Source organism: Platalea leucorodia, assembly GCF_965183815.1.
Source record: "Platalea leucorodia genome assembly, chromosome: 19".
In the NCBI taxonomy this organism is placed as follows: Eukaryota; Metazoa; Chordata; class Aves; order Pelecaniformes; family Threskiornithidae; genus Platalea; species Platalea leucorodia.
Window position 1 is genome coordinate 2,723,857 of NC_138841.1, and position 21,736 is coordinate 2,745,592.

At 46.6% G+C, this 21,736-nt stretch overlaps 1 protein-coding gene across 1 annotated transcript in view; it reads left to right on the plus strand.

The window, feature by feature from the left end:
- SRGAP2 (SLIT-ROBO Rho GTPase activating protein 2) overlaps nucleotides 1-16,138 on the plus strand; it is a 108,911-nt gene extending 92,773 nt beyond the window's left edge. The window contains exons 18-22 of the mRNA XM_082330178.1: nucleotides 2,800-2,879; nucleotides 7,032-7,212; nucleotides 7,635-7,781; nucleotides 9,900-10,227; nucleotides 12,868-16,138. Coding sequence (XP_082186304.1) covers nucleotides 2,800-2,879; nucleotides 7,032-7,212; nucleotides 7,635-7,781; nucleotides 9,900-10,227; nucleotides 12,868-13,251 — 1,120 coding nt within the window. The 3' untranslated portion in view covers nucleotides 13,252-16,138. The remainder of the gene's footprint in view (nucleotides 1-2,799; nucleotides 2,880-7,031; nucleotides 7,213-7,634; nucleotides 7,782-9,899; nucleotides 10,228-12,867) is intronic.
- Nucleotides 16,139-21,736: the final 5,598 nt, after the last annotated feature.

The following is a 21,736-nucleotide window of genomic DNA, read 5'->3' on the forward strand; positions in this document are numbered from 1 at the left end:
GAAAGCCACATCTGGAAGCAATTCAGCCAGAGCGGCTCCTGTCATCTGGGGTGGAAGGTTGGGGAGTGGGGGAAGGAAAGGAGGTGTTTTCTTTCCTACTGGCCAAGCTGATCTCTCCCTCTGAAAATGAGGAATGTTAAATTGTGTCCTGCTTCTCCCCCCGCTCCTTCCCCCCTCCAGTGTCCCAGGAATGCAAATGATTATTTTCATATACTAAAATAAATACCTCTTTTAAATGAAGTCACTCTGGCGACAGAGCTAGCCTTGTTTCCCTGACTTGTTTCGGAGTGGCTTTAACTATCAGCTCGCTCCACGTACGTGTGGTGAGGAGAGGCTCCTCTATCCTAACTGCTGTAGGCAGAAGACTTGCCAGAGCCCCTGTTGGAAATTCTGTTAATTTTACCCTTCACTCTGATGTTTTTAGCTGATGTTATATGTGAAAGAATTGTAGAGGAAAAAAAATTTAAGAATCTTTATGACGTTAAGGAAACATTAACTTTGACAAGAGATTTTGTCCCATAAGGTGAAGGGAATAAAAATGTGAAATGTTCAGTACACTCAGTGTGGGTGATGCTTCCCATGAGTACGTAGGAGGCAAAATGTCCTGGAAGGTAATACCAATTTTCTGAAGGCATTTGGTTTTTCTTCATTGCCCTTCCTAACCACCCTGACCTGAGACCCTATTAAGCAGAGAAGGGTAGAAGCAAGCAAGGGAGACTGCTTAAAGCCAGGAAGAAGCATCTGGTTCCCATTCAAGCCTTGTCATAGCCCTGGTATTTAGATAGTTGTTAGTTATTGCCCATAGGGCTCCTTGCCACAAAGCGTGCAAGCAGCAGAGTGAATCCTTGTCGTTCAGCTGATTCATCAGGGAGCGGAGCCTGCTGTATTTGTGATATCCCGGTGCCACTTCGCTGGGCTGAGTCGTCTTTGTGCCGGGGAACTCGCAGGCGGTGCTTTGGCATGGAGGCTGCCCGGGCTCGGCGCCACGGCTCGTGTGCTCTGCGCTCTCGCGGCGAGCGGCACTCGCTCCGAGTCGGCAGCTGCCGAGGAGCTTTGAAACGGCTCGCCTCGGGCGGAGGAGGGTAGGGCAAGGTTCAGAGTTGATGACAAATTCAGGGCTGTGCTGCAGGCATCTTTGAAATACTGCCTTTGAGTCAAGCCTAGGACTGTGCTGCATCTGTCTGTCCATCTGAGGCTGCACGAGGGACAGCATGGGGAGAGTCCAGGAGTCCTCTGTACCAGCAAGTGAGACCATCAGAACGCAGGGAAGAAGATAGCTTATAGATGCTCCACTTGCATTGCATTCCTCCAGCGGTATATATTGCTTGCACTTTCAGAGCCTTGGGGTGAAGCCCAGCAGCCTAGCACTAACCACTGCCGCATCCCGGGGCTCACGTGGCAGAGGGACTGAGTCTGCAGCAAGGACAGGTTTTTTGGTGGAAAGTGCTGTTGGAGGCATGGAGAGGAAGAGGCGCGTGGTCTTTGTGCAGTATTTGGATCTTCAGTGTTGGCTGTACGCAACATTACTTCACAGTCTGCATGAAACTTTAGCCCTCAATGCCGTGTTCCTCCTGGGAGCTCCATTTGGCTTCAAATTCTTCTGTAAACTTTATTAAGTAGCATAAAGGCTTTGCAAAGGATGGGAAAGGTTGATTCCTGAGGTACTGACTCAGAAGACGGTGGGGCAGCTTCGTGTCATGTGGATTAAGCATAATGAGACGCCAGAATTATCCGAACATTTTACCCCTTCTTTTTCTTTTTTTCTCTCCTTCAGAAGGGTATGGGAGGTAGATTACCAAAGGGAGAGGACTTTACATCCATGGTCACTTACTTTAACCATTGCAAGGCCAAAACGAGGGATGAAGTTGTTACTGTGTGACGAGAATTAAAAATCACTTCTAACGAGTTACAGTGTAAGAGTGCAGCAAACACGTTTTGTCTTTAGCAACAGCATCTGGTAAGATGAGGAGTGAGCACTTTTTTTTTTTTCCCCCTTCTAAGACAGCAGGCAGGGCAGGCAGGCAGCGCTGCCAGCTGGCAGCAGGTCTGCGGAGCTACTTGGGAGAGGCAACGGATCCTCTTCCAGTTTCCTTTCTGCTCCTGTCCTGAGGGAACTGCTCGTGTAGCTTCTTAGAAAAACATAACCTTTGGTTGCCACTTGTTGTCTATTGATCCTTTCAAAGCTTTTCTTCATGCAAAACATAAATGAGTACTCTTGGTGGTTTAGGTGCTCTGTAAATAAAGATTCCAGGCAATTAATCTGGCTATGGGAGTCGTTCACTGAAATGAATGGGACAATTTAAGATTGTGATAAAAGGGAAAGAGGGAGGTGACAAACTCGGACCTGGAAATATCATTATGAATTGAGAAATAATTTCCCCCAGGAAGAGGCAGCTATCTCATCAGTCATCTAATGAGCTAATTAGAGCAATGGAGAATACAGCTGAAGGAATAATTCTGGCATGGCAGAGAGGAGCTAGACCCAACATGCCTCTGCTGTCTGACTTCTGAACATCTCCAGAGGGCCAGGTTATAAGACCTGGAGTTGGGCTTTCCTGATAGCATACAAGGAGGTTAACAACGATGTTTGGTTTGCTTGATCAAATAAGAATTTAGCTTGATTTTTAGACACACTGACTTCAGTATGTGCAAATGCATCTGCAAAGTGTCTGTCACAGTGAAACCTAGATATTGACTTCTGATACGGATGTTCCTAGTTAAGTTATCTTTGATTTTTGTAAATGAGGAAACTCAGTTTCTACCAGTGTCAAGCACCTTCTCTGTTTCCCTCTGTTGTAGCGAAAGTCCTCATGGAGAGAGAGCCTCAACAGAAGACTCGGTTCAGGACGTTACGGCTGAGCACCACACCAGTGATGATGGTATGCAAAGTCTATTAACTCCTTGGTTAACTGGTGCAACCTCCTGTGAGGGAGGCATCTAGGTAGCGCCTTGCAATTTAAGTTCAAATTTAGATCCAAAGAGGAGTTTAAATCGGAATAGCCACTTGAAACATCACATACAGCATTTGATGCCAAAAAGTAAAAGGGTATGGGACCGACAGGAATCTTTAGAAGTTATCTGACTGGTTTGCAGTATCCCTTTTTCAAGGGTATCTTAGCAGCAGGCCTGGGCACACTCCACGCTTGCATGACTGTTTGAGCTCATCTGTACCCTAGAAAGATCTTAGAGTTGGAAGACGTGGAGGAAGCGTGGAGCCAAAGGCTGGATATGTGTCAGCGTGCGCTCCCCGCTGCGTGTGCCAGGCATTTCCCCTTTCGGTAGCTTTGGCAAGGGAATTGAGTGCCTTAAGCCCCAGTGCTTCTGCTTTAAGGAAGCGAGCAAAATAAAATAAAAAAACTGTTTGTCTTCCACTGGGAGCCAGGTTTTAGGCTAGAGGGTCCTGGTGGCATCTGTAATTTTTTGGGTTGTCTTTGGCAAACTCTGTTACCCTTCTTGTCTGATCAGTGAAAAAAGGGGTGCCAACGCTGAGAATTTCATGATATTTCCTAAGCAAAAGGTGACACTGCAGTCTTGGAGTGTCTGTTGTTGGTAATTGCAAAGCCTCAGCTGCATGTGAGCTCCATCCAGAAATGTGAAATGGTGATCCCCAGAATACTGACCAGCATGTAAAGCAGACTGACCAAAACAGGACAGAGTATGGTTTTATTCTTGGGTTTTGGCCCCTTGCAATTATCTAAGTAAGTTCTGCGATGGTTTTACTTCTGATGGCCTCAGTTGTAAAGGTGGGAAGAAGGTAACGTTCCCTTAAAATTAGGTGGCATCCTTTTTGAGCTGGTCTCTAGGAATCTGCTCAGTAGCCCTGCCATGTGCTCCTGCGCTGCTTTTTGCTCTCTTTCCTCCAGCAGTTGCCTAACAAACCTTTCCCATGGCATTGCTGTGCTCCTGCTGGCTTCACGGTGCTCACACGCCAATAACAGAGGAAACGATGTTGAGCACTGCTAGAAATGCTGGAAAATCAGTTCTCCCTCGGCAAGGTCAAGCACTGTCACAGCGACTCCTCACCAAGGTTGTTAGGAGGAAACACAAAGCCTACGGGAATGAACCATGAGTTCGCTGTCTGTCTTGAACAGAGTGTTCTTTCTGAAAAGTGTTAGCTTCTTAAAAATGCATGACATGTCCTTTTTGAGTTTGTACCTGAAGAAGGAGCAATTTCATTGCTGTAATGAAGGAAAGGCTAACTCTTCCCGCACCTGTAAAGCCTGCAGGCTGGAACGCCGTGGGATGTACTTGTATTGTTTCTGTGCGGGATTTTTAGATTGCTCATGTAGCTGCGAGGGCACAACGATGGGAGAATGAGCAGTTAGAGATTAGGGAAGGACACTGTTTTACAGCCTCTGGAACTAGATTGCGTGGGGCCCCTGAGCAAGGTAAAATTTGGAGGCATTTTGGATGGAGTTCTGCAACCTACATGGAATATTCCATAGGAAGCATTTGGGAGGGAGCATTTGGCACCAAAGCAGAGGAGGGAGCTGGGCCTCTATCTTTTTGAGGGAGCAGCAAGGTCTGGTTAACTAAGGAGTCTCACATCCTTCTAATTGAGCTGCTCAGTGTCATACCTCGGGTGTGCTTGTCAGAAGTGCAGCGTACGGCTCCGTGGCTTAGTGGGACAGATGTTCTTAGCTTTTTCTCACTCCTTCAGTCTTTAGATGTGGCCAAGTGCTTGCTCCTTTAGCTCTTTTGTGAGGCTGGCCCTAGTCCTCTCAAAGTAGAGCTGTCATCCCAGCCACCTTCCCTGGAGGGAGGAATCGGTTTTGGGGTGCGGGCAGAGGTCGTGTTTTGCAGAGCATCCATGCTGTTGACCATCAGCCTCGCTGTACGCGTGAGTGGACGCTCCGGTTTGAGACAGGCATAAGAGGTCAGAAATGCTGAAAGACATGCAGGTCGTATGTTCGTTAAATTATGTGTATGAGTGGAAAGATTTAAAACTGCTGCTTTCCTGCACAGGCTGTCAGACTGGCAGGGGTAATTGTTTGGCTTAGCCTTATTGCTCATTATTTGCGCAGCTTTCTTCTCGGAGCATACGTGTAGTAGGAAAAAGCTACTGGAAATTAGAATCTAAAATCACTTCTCTGGACAAAAGCCAGAGTCCTAAAAAGCAAATTGGAAACATAAGAAACCTGAGTGCCGCACTCGTCTGGAACAATAAACACTTCTTAATGAAACAGATGGAATTTACAAAACCACACTCCCATCCCCTTCGTAAATGGAGGGGGACACCAAAAAACAGCACTATCGGTTTTTTAGTGTTATGAAGAAGCTGGCTCCAGAGGCAAAACAAGCAAGAGGAAAGAAGGAGCCAAAACCAGATAACCATGTGCTTTGGGGAGTCTGGAGCAAGGCGGCTATCGCAAGCTGCAAACACGGGCCAGGCTTTTCTCACCCTTGCAGATCTCTCGCTGGTTGCTGAGGGCTGATAACGGGATTCGTGTGAGGCTGACCACAGGCTTACCTGAAAATGTGTGATTTGACAGAATTCTGACCTGTCTGGTTTAGTAATGGAGAAATTAATTACTGGGGGGTCGATCTAGCAGATCCTGTTGCTGATTGCCCTCAGCGCTCGGTCACTTCGTGCTTTGTAACAGATGCAGATGGGGCTCCCGGGGGGGGGGATGCTTCTGCTCTGCGCTCAGACCGGCTGATGAGACGGTGGTACTGCAGCATCGGCTCGCTCAGATGGATTTACGCTATATATATTCTCAAGCCCAGCTGCTACCTTGCCTGCCTGTAGGCAGCCTTGGAGACCTACTTCTTGAGCGTATGCTTTCCCAAGGAATAATTGTAAAAGCTGTGGCTCACGTTGGGCCTTCCAGTCCTTTTCGGCTGGCTCTTGCACTGCAGAAGCTTCCCGTGACGCAGAGGAGATCTCTGTGTGAAATGGCCTATCTTTCCTTGTCCAGGAAGAGGAACCACAAATCTCTTTCTCCAGGAAAGAACTCGATTTCCATGGACCGCTTGCCTGTGTTAAAGCTCCTTTAAAGTAATTAGAGACTGAAGTCCACTGGGGCTGTGTCGTTGAGCTCATCTCCATTCCCCTGATTCCTGCCTAGAACTGGGAGCTGGCTTAATATATATTTAGACTCAACCAATGGCAGATTTTTCTAAGGCTTAAAAATATCCACGTGAATTTCATATTGATTTTCCCGAGTGTCTAAATGCCCATATTGTCCCTCTGTATAATATCAGAGCCCTACAGGGACCCGGATTAGCGGCTGGTTGCAGACACAGCGTGGCTGTAGTTCTGTGAGCTTTTCAAGCAGGAGCAGTCAGATTTGGAGCGCGTTGTGCAGCTCCGAGCGCGGTGCCGCTCTGCGTGGCGTGCACGGTGCAGCCCAGCTGTGCGGAGCCCGGGGGAGCCGCTTGCTCTCCTGATCGCTGCACAAACCGCAGCGGCGAGGCGCTGAATGTTTTCGTTAGCTTCCATGACGGTTCGATGAATAGCACGGCCTCCCACGGTGCCAGAATCCGGTCTCCTGGGTCAGGTGAACCTCACAGGCAGCAGAAATTTCCTTGTGAATAGATGCTTTATTTCTGAAGCAGCTTGGAATCAGAGGATGTTTCCCTCCCTAAATGCTAATAACAACTCCTGCTTGCCGGCCCAGGAGGTTTAGTTTAGCTGCCTTTAAGAAAGCATGCCATAGGCAGATTTTTGTCTGGAACATACCTGATTGCTATGCGGCTTTGAAATTTTTTTTATTTTAATGAGATACTAATTTTGCCATTGCCACTTCCATCTTTTTACACTTGAATTGCTGTAGGTGGGTTTATGACTTGGAAAACGTGAATGTGTCCACCACGTAGAGATTAGGTAAATGCTGAAATTGCAACATCCTCATATTGTAGGGGTTCCCCTCTGAATCTTACTGCTTCAACCCTCTGCTGCCTTAGGAAGCAACACTTTGTCCTCTTCCATGCTCTCGTCATAAGCTGTTTTATGGTAGGTTTAAACTGTTGAATACTTACCTGAGCCCAAGTGTTTAGTGAATTATTGTTTATTCCCTTCTATCTCCTAGAGTGTGAGCCCATAGAAGCAATAGCGAAGTTCGACTACATTGGCAGGACTGCACGAGAGCTGTCCTTTAAAAAAGGAGCTTCTCTCTTACTCTATCAGCGGGCCTCAGATGACTGGTGGGAGGGACGCCACAATGGAATTGACGGCCTTATTCCTCATCAGTATATCGTCGTTCAAGACACGTATGTTACTCTTTAAGCCCATCTGCAAGATGGGCTTGCTTAAAACTCAGGTGCGGAATGGAGCGTTTGTGTCAAGATGTTGACACCAGGTGGGGAGAGTTCATCCTTCGACCTCCCCTGCAAGAAGGGAGTCCTCTTGAAACAAGCAGAGCTCCGCAGAGGCATAGGTGTCCACATACGCGGAGGCACGATATAAAAATTGTTCTGGTGCTGCCAGCCTGTTAAAGATGCAGAGCTGGGATCTCCAGGTTGCTCACAGAGATCAGGCGCTCTCATTTGAAAGATACGTAATGATTCGTAAGAGAAAGATGCTAGCACAGTGCTGTTGTCCTGTATGTATGTTTACATACACAGTGCTGTATTTGAAATTCAGTGCTGTTGGTCCTGTTTTGGTTGTGATTTCCTTCCCTCCTCCTTCCTAGTGAGGATGGTATCTCTGAAAGATCCAGTCCGAAGTCTGAAATAGAAATAAATTCTGAGCCACCGGAAGAAAAAGTGACTGCTAGAGCTGGTGCCAGTTGCCCAAGTGGGGGTCACGTCGCAGATATTTACCTTGCAAACATCAACAAGTAAGAACAGCCTTGCATTATTTTACTTAACTGTAAAGATCTTGGTGATGAGTCCAGTAAAATATTTCCTTCCCTGAAAAAGGTTAACTAACGAGCGCTGCCACCATTATTCTCTGCTTCCCCCTCTTCTAACTTGCTCACGTTTTGCTGTCCTCTCTCCCTCTGTCACCAGTGTGGCCAGTGCTCATGTAAAATCCCACTGGCTTCTCTTCCCTATCCCCAAGGTGCCATCTCTTCCCGTTTTCCCAAATATGTCCTATTTTATAAGCTAAGCATACAGAGAAAGGGAGGGGAGTAGCGGAGTGAGTTCTTGTAATCGTGCGTTCCCATGGCTTGTTATGTTCTGTGATTTGTTATGTGTCGTTTACATTTAACATGTTTTGTTTTATGGGGTGGGGGGCAGTTTCTTCAGAAACTAGTGTCACGTTTTGTGCTAAATGACATACCTTAAGTCCCACCATCTGGCATTGCCCGTAACATTCTTCCGTTTCTCCGGCGCTTCTCACCTTAGGTTACTAACCATATGCTTGCAGTGAAACAGCACACCTCCCTGTTGCTCTAACTTCACCTCCTCAACTAGAAATTGTTACTTTAGCCAACATTCAGCATAATAAAAAACCTGGGAAACTAAGCTAGTAACAGACTAAATTTCCTGATCTGTTATTTAATTATTCTAGAGCAGACTTATCCCCCATATCTTTCTGATTATTTCCTTCGTATTTAAAAAAACCACATCTCTCTATTGTGCAGTGAAGGTATTAATATGATAATTACAGTTTTATGGGAGTGGATATTTTTAACCTTCAGTTAATTTAACAGAATGTAGTCTATAAAGGCATTAACAGAAATGCATCCTTTTTAAAGGTTTGGACCTGCTCATGTCCTACACAGAGCCTGGTCCTTAGTTTATGGGAGTCGGCAGAGCTCCATTGGTGTCAGTGAAGCTATGTTAATCTGCATCAGCTTGGGATCTGGGCTTTCTTTGATGATACTTATTGTATGAGCCAAGGAAGTATGCCATTCTGCCAGTTATGGAAAGATTTGTAGAACGAACAGAGCTATGTTGGAGCTTCACCATCTGCTGGTTTTGCTAGTGTTGTATGTAGTGTTTTTAAGAAACCTGGGTAATGTCCACTCCAGTTTTTTTCCCTTTACTAGGGAAACTGATATTTAGCAACAGTAGCATAAGACTCATTTTGTTGTTTTTTCTTTAGGAATGAATCTTCTGACCTATGTGTGAACAGACTTGGGCAAAATTAAATCAGATGGTTTCGCAATGACAGTTGTGCCACCCACTGAATTATTATTTGGATGCCAAAATCCTACTGGAGTTAACACTTTCTTGCAGTTATTCATGGGGCTGGTGCTATATATAAATGGATCCTTCCCTGTATAATGGATGCCAAGCTTCAGACCTATGGCATAAAGTATTCTGCTGCATTGGCCTTCATATGATTTGAATGGAATCGTGCTGTCAGACCGCATGGTGCTGGGGTAGAAACTAAATTCTTTGGACCAGCTCATCCATTTGACATCATCTTTTGTTATATCTGTAGCCCGACATAGATAATGCCTCATGGTCCTGCTAAAGCAATGAAAAAGAAACATCTGTTACCACCAGCAAACATTGGAAATGATCATTAACCCCAACCGATGGGGTTCTTTGCTTGCCAATCTCTGAAAATAACAACTTGATGCCTTGGGCCAGGAGCTTAGTAGACTTATACTGTGTCCTCCAGTCAAAAATTGTAGCTCTGCTCTTCTAATGTAATAAAAACACATCATCAAAACCTGTTGATGGCACAGAGGGTTTTTTTTATTCAAATATAAATTCTTTTCTTCTTGACCAAGTAAATTACCTTCCATCCAAGTTTTCTGGTTTTGCTATGAATGTGCACAGCTGCCAGAAACTCAGTCTTGTTGTTAGAAGTGTTAAGCTGGAATGGTTTATAATTTTACTGTTTCATAATGACTCCTAAAATCCTGGGTGTGTTTGTAATCTGGGTGTCTTTATGTCTCTTCCCATTGTCCTCTGTGTTGTTTTGGGGGGATGTCTTCAAATTACAGCCCGTTCTGTGTACCTGATTGTATTGACTTGTTTTGCTTTTGTGACTGAAGGCAAAGAAAGAAACCAGAGTCAGGCAGCATCAGAAGAGCCTTCCGTCAAAGTGACAGCCATGGACTAGGTAGTTCAATGGCAGAACCAGCCTCCCCAGGAGCCATAGCCGGTTCCAGACCCTCATCTCAGCCCATTATGAGCCAAAGTCTTCCCAAGGAGGTTCCAGATAAATGCTCCATCAGTGGCCACGGCAGCCTCAATTCTATCAGCCGACACTCGTCTCTGAAGAACAGGATAGACAGCCCGCAGATCCGGAAAACTGTGACAGCAGGGAGGTCCAAGAGCTTCAACAACCATCGGCCCATGGACCCTGAAGTTATCGCACAGGTAAATAGGAGGGCTTTGCCTTAAAGATTTGTTTTGAAAACTGAAAGGATGTGGGATACAATGAGATGCTTTAACGCGAAGTCTGATTTAATCTCGTATCCGTTCCCTTCTCGCAGTGCAGTATTAACTTACTCCACAGCTTGAGTCTGGTCTTTCAACCTCACTGTGTGTAAGTCACTGAGGCTGCTTTCATGAGTGAAGATAAACAGTCAGGTCCTTCCTCCATAAAAACTTGGCCCTGTTCATTATTCAGAATTTAGTTTCAACAATAAAAACGTCCATTTTAGAAAGTTACACAGATTCCAAAGCTGTCAGCAAAAAATTAAACAATCATAACTTCAAGACATGAGAAAAGTAAAGTATTTAGTGTCAATTTAACATTCTCCTGTCAGTTGTGCAAACTTGCCTGTGGTTAGACATTGGAAGCATATGGAGCAGTACAGTCAAAATAAAAGCAGGCTGCTGAGTTGTACCGTGCTCACAGTGGCATCTTTATATGCTGTACAGGGTTCAGTGTGTGATTAGAAACCAACTTTGAACATAATACTGCTAGTTTTCATTAGTTATTTATTTAGACAAGTGCCTTGAAATGAGGGCAGGCTACCGATGCGTACGCAGCTGTGTTTTAACTTTGCAAAGAGCTCTGCGTTTGGGACTGACTCCACACACTGACCAGACAACAAGGAAACCATCTTCTCGAGTCCCTTCTGCGCAGCTTCAAGGGGAAGGTGCTCTTAGTATTTTTCTTCATCTTTGCTCATTTTGGCACAGGCTGGTTTATTACAGATTCTTCATCTCTGTGCATATTCTCTGCATCTCTATACGCAGAGATCTGTCCCGTCCCTGTGTCTGGGACCGTAAGCTGCCGCAGCAGTGCCTGTTGTTAACAGAAACACAAGTGGTGTCTCTGCATCCGTGCATCTGTGGTTTCACAAGTGGAACAGAAAACAATTGGAAGTCAGACTTAGAGTTGAACAAGTGACAGCTACTAAAGGGGTGAATGATGTAAATGTTAGAGATTTCCCTCCTCCATGCAGGATCTTCCCTTTCTCCCGCTCCAAGCTGTTAGATGTGCCTGCACATGCACGTCGCCTGTACCAACTGTTTTCAGTATGCGATGGATCTATCTAAAGCCAAGGAATGCTTGGGTCTCCGATTACAAAGCCAGCCCTGGGAGACCTGACTTCTCTGCCTGGTTCAGGAGTTTGTAGGTTTCTAAAGATCTGGGGGAAGATATGTGAAAATTAAACATCATTCTTATTGACAGAACAGCAATGTCAAGTAATAAATAAGGTCCAAATGAAAATCTGATACATGCTCTGATGGAAAATTGTGTTTTGCCGTTATGAATATCTTTAGCCAATTTATTCCCATGGAATTATAATATACGGTTCTTGTTGTCTTCGTATTTCATTGTCCTTCCAAGGCTTTCGTTGACATGAATCAGTTTCTTTGTTTTTTCAATTAAGCTCTAATTGAAGTTGTTCTGTCTCCTCCTCCTGCCAGAACCTTAACTCCATACTTTTCACTGGAGAAGAGTCTGGGAAGAAAAAGAAAAGAGGAGGGCGAAAAAAAGAAAAGGCGGGGAGGGGGGGGAAGCTGTGTTAAATTAGTGTTTCTCTTTGCCCTGTAGTATCTGTCTGAACACCATCTAAGAATCATCACGCATTTTGCATATTTTCCCTAACTTCGTAAGTAAAATCTGCCTGGCCTCAAGATAGACTCGAGTGTCGGATTACTGTCTCTGGTTTCTTCCACCATTCCTTGACTGATTTACCTTCCCCACCCCCTGAAAAACCTCTAAGGAAGCTAAAAAGCTGTAGCCAAACCGTGAGTCACAGAAAGGCTGAGCTCCTCTGCTCTCCGGTGAATTCTGTGCACCAGTGGGCTCCGCAGCGCGGGCTGCAGCAAACATGTAGGTCCTGCTACAGCTGAGAACACAAAAAGCCCTGTTTTTCTCTTAAAGTTCTCTATGTTTATTTGTTAATAACTGTAATATTTTATAAGAGGAAGGAGAAGTGCCAACTTGAATTTCTGTGTATGTTTCTGATGGCTTCTGTGTTTTCTAAAACATTAAAATTTTGACTCCCATGTAATACCCTTCTGGGAAGGGAAGGCAACTCGGACAGCAGGAAAACCAATGAGGCAGCAAGAACACACAGGGATTTCAGCATTCGGTGTGTGGCCTGTCAGCCAGTGTCCAAATCATCACTCCTTTCTTCAAGAATTTACTCTCCTGAATACTTTACTCTCACGTGCCAAATAAAGTACGAGAAGGGATCCTAATACTTTGGGTTGCATGCTTTTCTGTTCGTTGCTGCATTTTGGGATTGTACTCGTCTTTGAAGTCCAAGCAGCGTCAGGACCAGTAAAGGACCAGACTAGCATCGAGAAAGCGCTAGCAATTATTTTGCTCCCTGTTGATGGAAAATATTACTGCTTATTGGCTTCAGTATGTAACGCTGTGTAGTTTGGCGTGGGTTTCACTTTGACACCTAAAGGTCCTTGACCCGCCAGTTGATTCAAGTGTTGGTGTTTACAGGCTGAAAACAAATACGTCGTTCTCAAAGACTGACTTTTATCTCTGTATTTATGTGTCTGGGTTCTGTTACTCACTCGGTTTCTCTTTTGTGTTTGCAGGATATTGAAGCTACTATGAACTCTGCTCTGAACGAGCTGCGGGAGCTGGAAAGGCAAAGCAGCGTAAAGCACACGCCAGATGTTGTCCTCGACACCCTGGAGCCTTTGAAGACGTCTCCAGTGGTGGCCCCCACCTCGGAACCTTCCAGCCCCCTGCACACGCAGATCCTCAAGGACACTGAACCCGCTTTCCAGCGCAGCGCTAGCACAGCCGGCGACATACCCTGCACCTTCAGGCCAGTGAAGTCGGTCAAAATGGCCACCCAGGTGAAACCTCCGGCAACTCGGCCGAAGCCTACAGTTTTCCCCAAAACAAACGCCACGAGCCCCGGCGTTGCCTCCTCTGCATCTCAGCAGCCTACTGACAAGTCCTGTACTGTCTGATAAACTTGATGCTGCTCTGTGGATATAACTGTATTGTTTCAGATGAAGAGATTCTGTTAAAGACATTAAAATTGCTATTTAACTAATTTTTTTGAACTTCTGCTGAAGGTTAGTTGTGAACTGCTACTTACTGCTGGGAGCAATTCCTGGGAGTAAACTAAGTAGTAACAACCTCGTCCCATGTACCCGCATCAGTGATGTTCGTAAGGCGAAACAGTTCATGCCACGCTTAGGAAATCCAATATCGGGTCACTGTGAAGCTGAGGAGGAAAACACACAAAAAGCGATGAGGTGGATCTTGGTTTCTAGTTGATGCCTTGTTCAAGTGTTTGGCCACTGAAGGAAATATTTAGTGGCATCATGTTTTGAATACTGGTGTAGTGACTTATATATTCTGTGTTTCATTTATCACAGGGAAACAATAGGATAGATTTTAGTCTATTGCATGTTTTGGTGCCACTGGTTACGTGGAGCTTGGACATGCCTGTTTCTTGTGCATTATTATTATTATTACGTCGCCCGCTGGTGCCACGGTGGTTAAGGGTCTGTCTCGACTTCCATCACATCCTCTGGTTTTGTTTGTTTGCTCCCCCGTTCCTCCCCCCCGGGGCCAAAGCTCTTGGCCATCCAGCCTCATCCTTTAGTCGACACTTGTCATGAAAAATAGTTTACTCTGGAACACTCTTAGATTTTGTGGAGTTATACGTAATATGTGTCTGTGCAAATATAAACAAACATGTTCCTGAGGTTTAGGAGCATAAGAAAGAGCCCAGTTGTTGCTTATGGACAATCTAGCTGTTTACCCCTTTGCTCTCCCATATTGAAAAACAGCTTTATTGTTTTTCAGTGTAATTTTCAGCCCGTAGGCTATGATGTGGTGTGTGGTCTCGGGAGACTGAATGTAAAAACAAGTTGACTTTTGAAAACTAAGCGTACTCTGATGGGAGTTCATTTACTAACGCACACATCCTTGTTTTGATCATATATCAAGATGGATCCTTACCAAAATCCCAGTTACAAGCACTGTAAAAACTTCAGTCAGAAGTTCTCAAGCTTTGTATCTTCTCCCTCCTTCTGGTTGCAAATGCTTCGGTCGGTGGCTGTGACCGCTGTGGACTGCTTTAGGGATCTCCGCTCTTATAGAGCGGTGTAGGAAACGCTGCTGGGGACGGCGATGTGACAGCATGCAGCTTCTGGAGTGGCTTCCCTGCGCGTTCGTTGGTAGACTGGCATGCCTCCGTAGGACTCCGCAGACGTCTGAATGAATTCTTAGTATTTGTATTTATATGGTAGGCAGCAAATGCTTCAGCCGCTAGCAGGCTGCATGAACTCTTTTGTACTCTACTGAGAATTTTCCACGACGCTAACATTTATTTAATTTAAAAAAAAAAAAAAAAAGGAAAAAAAGGCATGTGCCACTTACAACAGTAAAGAAGATTTCACGGTCCTGCAAGAGAGGAGACTCTGGCTGACCCTCAGTTCACCTTGTTCCCAGACTTTTCTGGGATTTAAAAAAAAAGCTGCATATCTTATGTTTTCATCAAATAAATTCAGGCAAGGACAAGATAAGAAAAGTCATTTTCCTCTCCCGTTTAGGTGAGTTTCTTTTAAATTTGTGAGTTTCTCACACTTAACTTCCTTGTGACTGCGATGTCGTTTTAATTGGCACTTAGTAATTAAAAAAAGAAACAAAACGTACATTTCTAAGACCAGTTTCTTCAGTGTACTTTTCCGATTCATTTAGGATCTTTCTCAGAGAAACGCACAGGGTTTTACTGTGTCCCTGTCCATCCCCACACGCACACCCCCATCTCTCCAGATGTGATATATCCGTACGAATGATGGTTTTTGAAAAGACCAGCTTTCTCTGTGCCCTAAATTAAGAACATACGAAAACTGGGCAACACCGGGAAGATTTCAGTGGGAGCACTCCTGTTACTCGTTTCTCCTTAGCTGATCTGTAGCAGCAGTTGCCCCGGGGAAGCACCGCGGTACGTGCGTGACTGTCGCTGGACCTCACCCCGTTCCTCTCGCAGGGGAAGATCCCCGACAGTGCGACCAGCAACCTTTGCTCTCAGGTTCTGATGGACTTCTACCACCAAGGAATCACTTGTTCTTTTGGGGAAAAATAGAATTAAACTTGTAATTTTTTGCTCAGGCAGAAGTTTCTGGCATTTACTTTACGTAGCGAGTTTTTGGTTTTGTTTTCTTTTTGGTCATGAACGACCAAAGTTAATCTGTGTCAAGAGCAGGATCTCTGTAAATTTACTTTGACTCATTTGTAATGCCTTATTTTCTTTATATTTTTATGCCTAGCATTCATGTTTCTAAGAATTAAGTGTCCAGCCACGCACAGCACATTTGGAGGAGATGCTCTTTTCTATCTTCGAGGTCTGAAGTAGGAATGGAAATTAAGAGATAAAAAAGACTTCAGGTTACTGTAACAGCAACTGTCTGTATATGAGTTACTGTGCTTATCTCTAGCATCCACAGCTCTGGGACAATCCTACTGTCAAGGGGAATACGCTTAGCAGGATAACCTGTATATCGAGCAACTCAACTGGAATTTTGGTGTGCACTGTGATTGACACTTATACACTTACAGCAAGCAATATGGCAGGCTGAAGATCGTCCTTCCTCTTCCACGTGCTCTGGGTCTGGCCAGCCAGCAGAAAACTCGCACACGCGCACACACGGGAGAATAAAAAAACAAGCAAAGGAAACTTTTAGCTTGTCTGCTTCACTCTGTGAACATAGGAGGCTGAGAGAACATTTGCTACAAGTGTTTTATGACCAGTCGTTGCAGGAGAGGTGGGAAGGAGAAACTGGAAATGTCGGCACCGCTCCCTGCAAAACCAGTGGGCATCTTGTAGAGGAGACCAGTGTAGAGTGGACAGTACGACACAGTGGTTTGCTTGGGGAGGTATCAATGTTACTTCATATCTTCATATTCAGAAGAAATATTAGCTCTTCCATGGAAATTCTTTCATGACTTTTATGTAATGTTTGTGTCAAATATAAAGACAAGAAGTGTTTGATAACTGGAATAACGTATGTCTGTTTGATAGTGCTTTGTATGAACAAAGGATTCTTGTTCATCAGATGTTGGATTGAAATAATCCAAAGCAAAACTTTTAAAATAAAATACGATTTTAGGTGATCAATCTTAATAGTTTCTGAAGCTCTAACCTTTTATGTTTTATTTCCCTAGTTGGGAATTGAGCAGTGTGCTTTAACGATTGCTAAATTTCTGCCTCTCTAAGGTAATCCAAAGGCTCGCAGTTTATAACTTGTAAATTTGTTCTTCATGTCAAAGCAGTGGGACATGATCAAACTCTCTCATTTTATCTGTACTGGCTATTTTGTTGCAATGAAAGTGATTAAATAATTAGAGTGCACTGTGACAGCAGAAAAAAATTGTTGTATATGTATGTATTTTGATACCTGTTCAAAAAGAGTCTTTGGGTTTCCTGTGATGAATACCTCATATGTTGGGTTTGGGGAGTTTTTGTTAAATTTTTTTAAGTTTTTTTTTTTTTTTTTTTAAGGCAAGATTGTTCTTGCACAAAAGTAGGTTAAGATAACCAAGTTCTCATAAATTTATTTACCGAATCAAAACACTTCAAAGTTTGGCAAGAAATTCCATCTGTTACAGTTCCCCACCTTGCACTTGGTACAGGGCGAGCGGTCGCTTGGCTGCTCGCCTGCGCGCTTGCAAGAGCTCTGGCAATATTGAGACAAAAGAGGTCGTTGCAGGTGGAGTTTGCTGCCTTATTTCTCTTATTCTGTGTGTCAAAACCTCAAATTCAGTTGTACATTGTATAGGTTTGGGGATTTGTTAAGCATTTGAGAGATGTTCTTCAATAGAAATAAATGTCTCTAGTTAGCACTTCAGATCCTTCACGTACGTGTACTGGGTAGACTGGACCGCTCTGTCGCCTGGTGATACACGTAGTGAGGGAGCACTTAAAGGAGACCATGCTCTCAGCATGTAGTTTGCTGGTAAGGCAACGGTAACGATGGAAAAATGCCCATCGAGACAATTTGTCTGATGGACTCGGTAAGAGGCTGAGCTGCCTGGCCCCTCTCCAGCACGTCAGCGAGCACGGCTCGAGGTCGGGCACGGGAGCAGCCTCTGCCCCTCAGCCCTCCCAGTGCAGGCGTGGGGTGCTGGTTTGGGGGCCAGGTCAGGGATCCTTCTTGGCAGGATCACGGGGAGGTGCTGCGAAGTATAAATACATTTAGTCACTGGCCTACGAACCACAAGCTAGGAAAACTGCTTTTAAAAAAAAAAAAAAAAAGAAAAAAACTAAAAGGAAAACAGAAGCCTTTGGGCACTCCCATCACTAATGAGCCTGTCCAGAACAGAAAATGAGTTTAACAAGCTGGGGGTTTATTTATTTTGAGATTTTTAGTTTTCACAAAAATAATGAGCCTTTTTGTGGGCTTATCTGGCCTTGGCTAACGTCCCACAAATACAGTTACAGACATAAAGCTGTTTCTTTAGCGGACCGGTAGCACTAGAGGCCTTCGCGGAAGGGAGCGATGTTCTCTCGTGGGTGAACGCCGTTCCCTGCAGGATGCTTCCAGCCTCCGGGTCTGGGAAAATGCCCAGCACTTACTGGCCCTCTGGACTGAACTCTGGGGTTTGAGCTTACGTATCGCTTTCGAAGATAACCGTCTCTCTGGACCAGCTTTCTGCTTGTCTCTGTCTGCGTGCAACAACCTGGTACTTGGGAAAAAAAAAAAAAAAAAAAAACTTGACCCACTGCTTTGCGCCCGCCGAGGCTCCGACGGGGCCGGGGTGCTCCGGCGGCCGCATCGCGCACAAGCGGCGGCGGCTGCGGGAGCGGTTGTAGTCGCTCACCTCCGCCTCTGCTGACCCCCCGCCAGAAGGCAGATGCGTTATTTTCCAGGCTTGGTTCTAGGAGTCTATTTTGGTGGATCTAGAGATGCCAAAACAGCACTTCGAGGCCTGGAAAATGTAAGATTTTTTTTTTTCTCCTGTTATATTTTGTGCTTCCTATAACGTAGTTTGAGACGAGAGGTTGTTTTTCAACGATGGGCCAAAAACAGGTGAAGGCGGAGAGGGAGGGCAGCTCCCTACTGTACTAATACTTGATATACCAAGCTTCATACAGGGTAAATATTTAGCAGTTTGCAATGGAAATAATAGATGGACCCTTCCTTTTACAGGCACTGTAGTAACCTTAGTTCTGAGGCGGACTTCACCAGCCTTTCTCTCCAGGCAGAGTCCTGTAATTTGAATAACCGGAGTCCAATGGGATTGGACTCGTGAGCGTGCCAAACTGCTGGAGCAATACTTGTGAGCAGCAGGTTCTTCAAAAGACCAGCTCTATGTAGCCAAAATGGGGCAATTATTGAAAACCATCTCTGACGCATTTTAAAGGATGGCAGTGATGTCATGGTGCTGCTGTAATGTAGGAAAGTTCGGTCGCAAGGTCTGGAAATCTTTGTTTTCTCTGTTGGTCTGAAACCTCAGGCCTGCAATAGCGGGCTCGGGCTCGTGCGGTGCGTTGGGTGGGGGCTTTTATTAACAGCAGTTGTTTAATGGTGGGATGGAATGTTCTTGCTAAAATAGTTTCCATTGTTTCATGTCTTCTACACCAATATATATATGGTGTATATATTAAACTGTGTAAAATTGTACTTTGTATATAGAACTCTGTACAATATGGAGGTACATCCTTTTTTTTCCTTTTGGTACAGTATTGTACAGTACTAGGAGTACGTGTGTTGGAAATGTTACGTCCATACTGGGGCAACGAAATGTATCCATTGTCATTAGCGATAGTTTTGGAGAAATAAATGTTTTGGGTATGGTGGAAATACTGACCTATGGACCCCGGCACGTGATGTACGGAGCGAGTGCGTCTGCGTGAGCCAGCGTGCGGGTCTGCGAGCGCGGGTGCCTGTGTCCGAATGGGGGGGGTGAGCATCACCTGCGGGTGCCTTCCTCGGCAGGCGGCGCCGACTTTGGGAATTTTGGGGAATCCTTGGGATTTTGCTTTGAATGGCGACTGGCACCGGTAAGTAGGTGAGGAAGAATCTGCAGGGTGCAGAAATACACGGTGTTATTGATAGGCGCGGGGATGCTTGGTTGCAGTGGGGAAGGAGCGTTGTCCACAGCACGGCGATAAGGGGGATCCGAAGAAGAAGAGACTGGACTGGGTGCTGGAACAGCCCCCGCCGCGGGCAGAGCCCCGCGTCTCCCCACCCCGGGCTCGCGCGCACCTACCAGTAATAACGGGATTCAGTAGAGCACAAACTTCCCTTGCAATGACCCGATTTAAAAATGCTTAATCTTCATCATTTTCCTGGAGAGGCCGGGCCTCCAACTGTCTCTGGGAAAGAGGATTTAGGATTGAGATTACGGGTTGGATCGTTGTTGTTATTATCACTGGCTTTCCCCCATCTCAGTTTTTCAATATGCCTTTTTCAGAGCACAGTGGGGAAATGGTGTCAGGGTTTTGTCGTTTTGGATTCTCTTTGTTTAGGTTTCAAGGAATTAATTACTGACAGGGAGGTTTGATGTTTAACCGAGCCGTTTTGTGCTCTGCTGGGAGCCAGCTGGGGACAACCGAGCCCACCGTCCCGCGGGTGGGCTCCTGCGGGGCCGGAGCATCCCTGCGCTCCCCGGGGCCAGGGCGAGGAGGCGGCTGGGGCAGCCGCTGCCCCTGTGCCGGTTTGTCCCGCGTCTCCGCTCAGGGCAGCTGCTGTAGGGGTTCGGGAGCTGGAAAGCCGGGATGCTTTTACTCATTCATTAGTTCAGTAGCTCAAACCACAGCTGCTAAATGGCAATGCCTTAAAGCGGGGTGGGCACCTGCACTGGGCAAGGCAGCAACCGCTCTGCGATACCTGCCTCTCGGGTCTCAAATCTCTGCTGCAGAAGCTTTGCTGAAAAAAAAGCAGTTTTCTGTAGAGTGCAGGTCTACTTTGCAGTGAGGAGGGACAGACCTGTGCCTCTAATACACAAAGTAATTTTTTTTTTTATCTGGGGACTGCAGTTTGAAGCCATCCTGGTGCCTTTGCCACCCCAGTGCCCCAGCGCCTGGTCCCACTGCGGGGCGGCTGGCAGGGGTTTAGCAAACTGCCCGCATCTGTAGCACAGACCCCGAAACCAGACCCCGGCTTGCGCAGCCAAGCACCCGCCTCGGATGGCCCAGGGACGCCTGCGCTGGCCGCCGGGGCTCTGCCTCCTCCGGGATGGGCCACAGAGGCCGGGCGAGCCAGGAGCCCTCCTCAGTAAACCCACAGCCGCGGTGAATCCTCCTTCCCTTCCGCAGGAGTGGCTCCTCGATTAGTCTCCATTGATTTCTGGGGGACGCAGGTGGCTTCTGCCATGCTGGTAGTTGTTTTTTTTTTAAAGCATGAAATAGGAGTCGAAAGGTAACGGGGTGAACACGGATAACAAATGACTTTTGATTTTCCGTTGGTCGCTGCTGTCCAGCAGCGCAGAGGAGGACGCTGCAAGTAATCCCTCAAACCCTTCTGATGGCAGCATTTCTCCCAAACTGCGGAGAGCTCTGACCCTCCCCTCGCAAACCTCTTCTCATGTTTGTTTTTACCCGATAAAGAAACGCAGTGGTGTGATGGGAGGATTCGGGCGCTTGTGAAGGGGCAGTGAGAGAGGAAGGGTGATGCTCCGGGCAGGACCGTGGGATCTGGTTGGGAAGAGATGGGACACGCGGTGAGGCCGCACCTGGGTCCTGCTTTGCTTTGCTCTGCTGGGCCGAACCGTGCTGCAGGCAAAGGCAAAGCTGGGTGCGCAGCCTTGCACGCAGCCGGGCGTGCAACGGGGCGTGCAACGGGGCGTGCAGCGGGGCGTGCAGCGGGGCGTGCAGCGGGTGCCCCGCGCCGGCCGGCCCTGGGCCGCTCTCGGCGCAGCAGCCCTGCGGTCTCTGGCGGACGTGTCCCACGCCAGCGTGCGCCGAGCAGCGGGTTTGCCGCAGGGACGGCGTGGGGACAGCGCCGGGGCCCTGGGCTTCCCCTGCCCCTCGCTGCGCCCCCGTTTTCTCTCCCAAGCCCCCAAGGACGAGGGGCCTGCTGCAGGCAGAGCACGCCGCTTGGCCTTTATTTTTTAGGCTTTGCTGCCACCAGCTGGAACGATTATTTTTATCACAAACTTGGTTTCAAGGCCGTGGTTTTGCTCTCCCAGGGTTTATCCCCCGTGGGCACGCCGCGGCCTCGGGGTCTCGCTGCGTCTCTGGTGCCCGCTGGGATTTACCACTTTCTGACCGGGGATGTGAAGTCTGAGCAGCTCAGGGGGGCTTGGGTGTCAGCCTTGAGACGAGGAGGCTAAAATCTGCTGGGGGGCAACCAGGGCAAGGAAATAAGCTATAAAATTCAAAAGGATAGCAAAAGAAGGGATAAGCGGGTCTGAAAGGAGCCGGGCTCTGTTACAGGGCAAAACCTGGCAGGTGAGTGCCTGGGGTTGGACGGGGATCTCCCGCCGAGGCCGGAC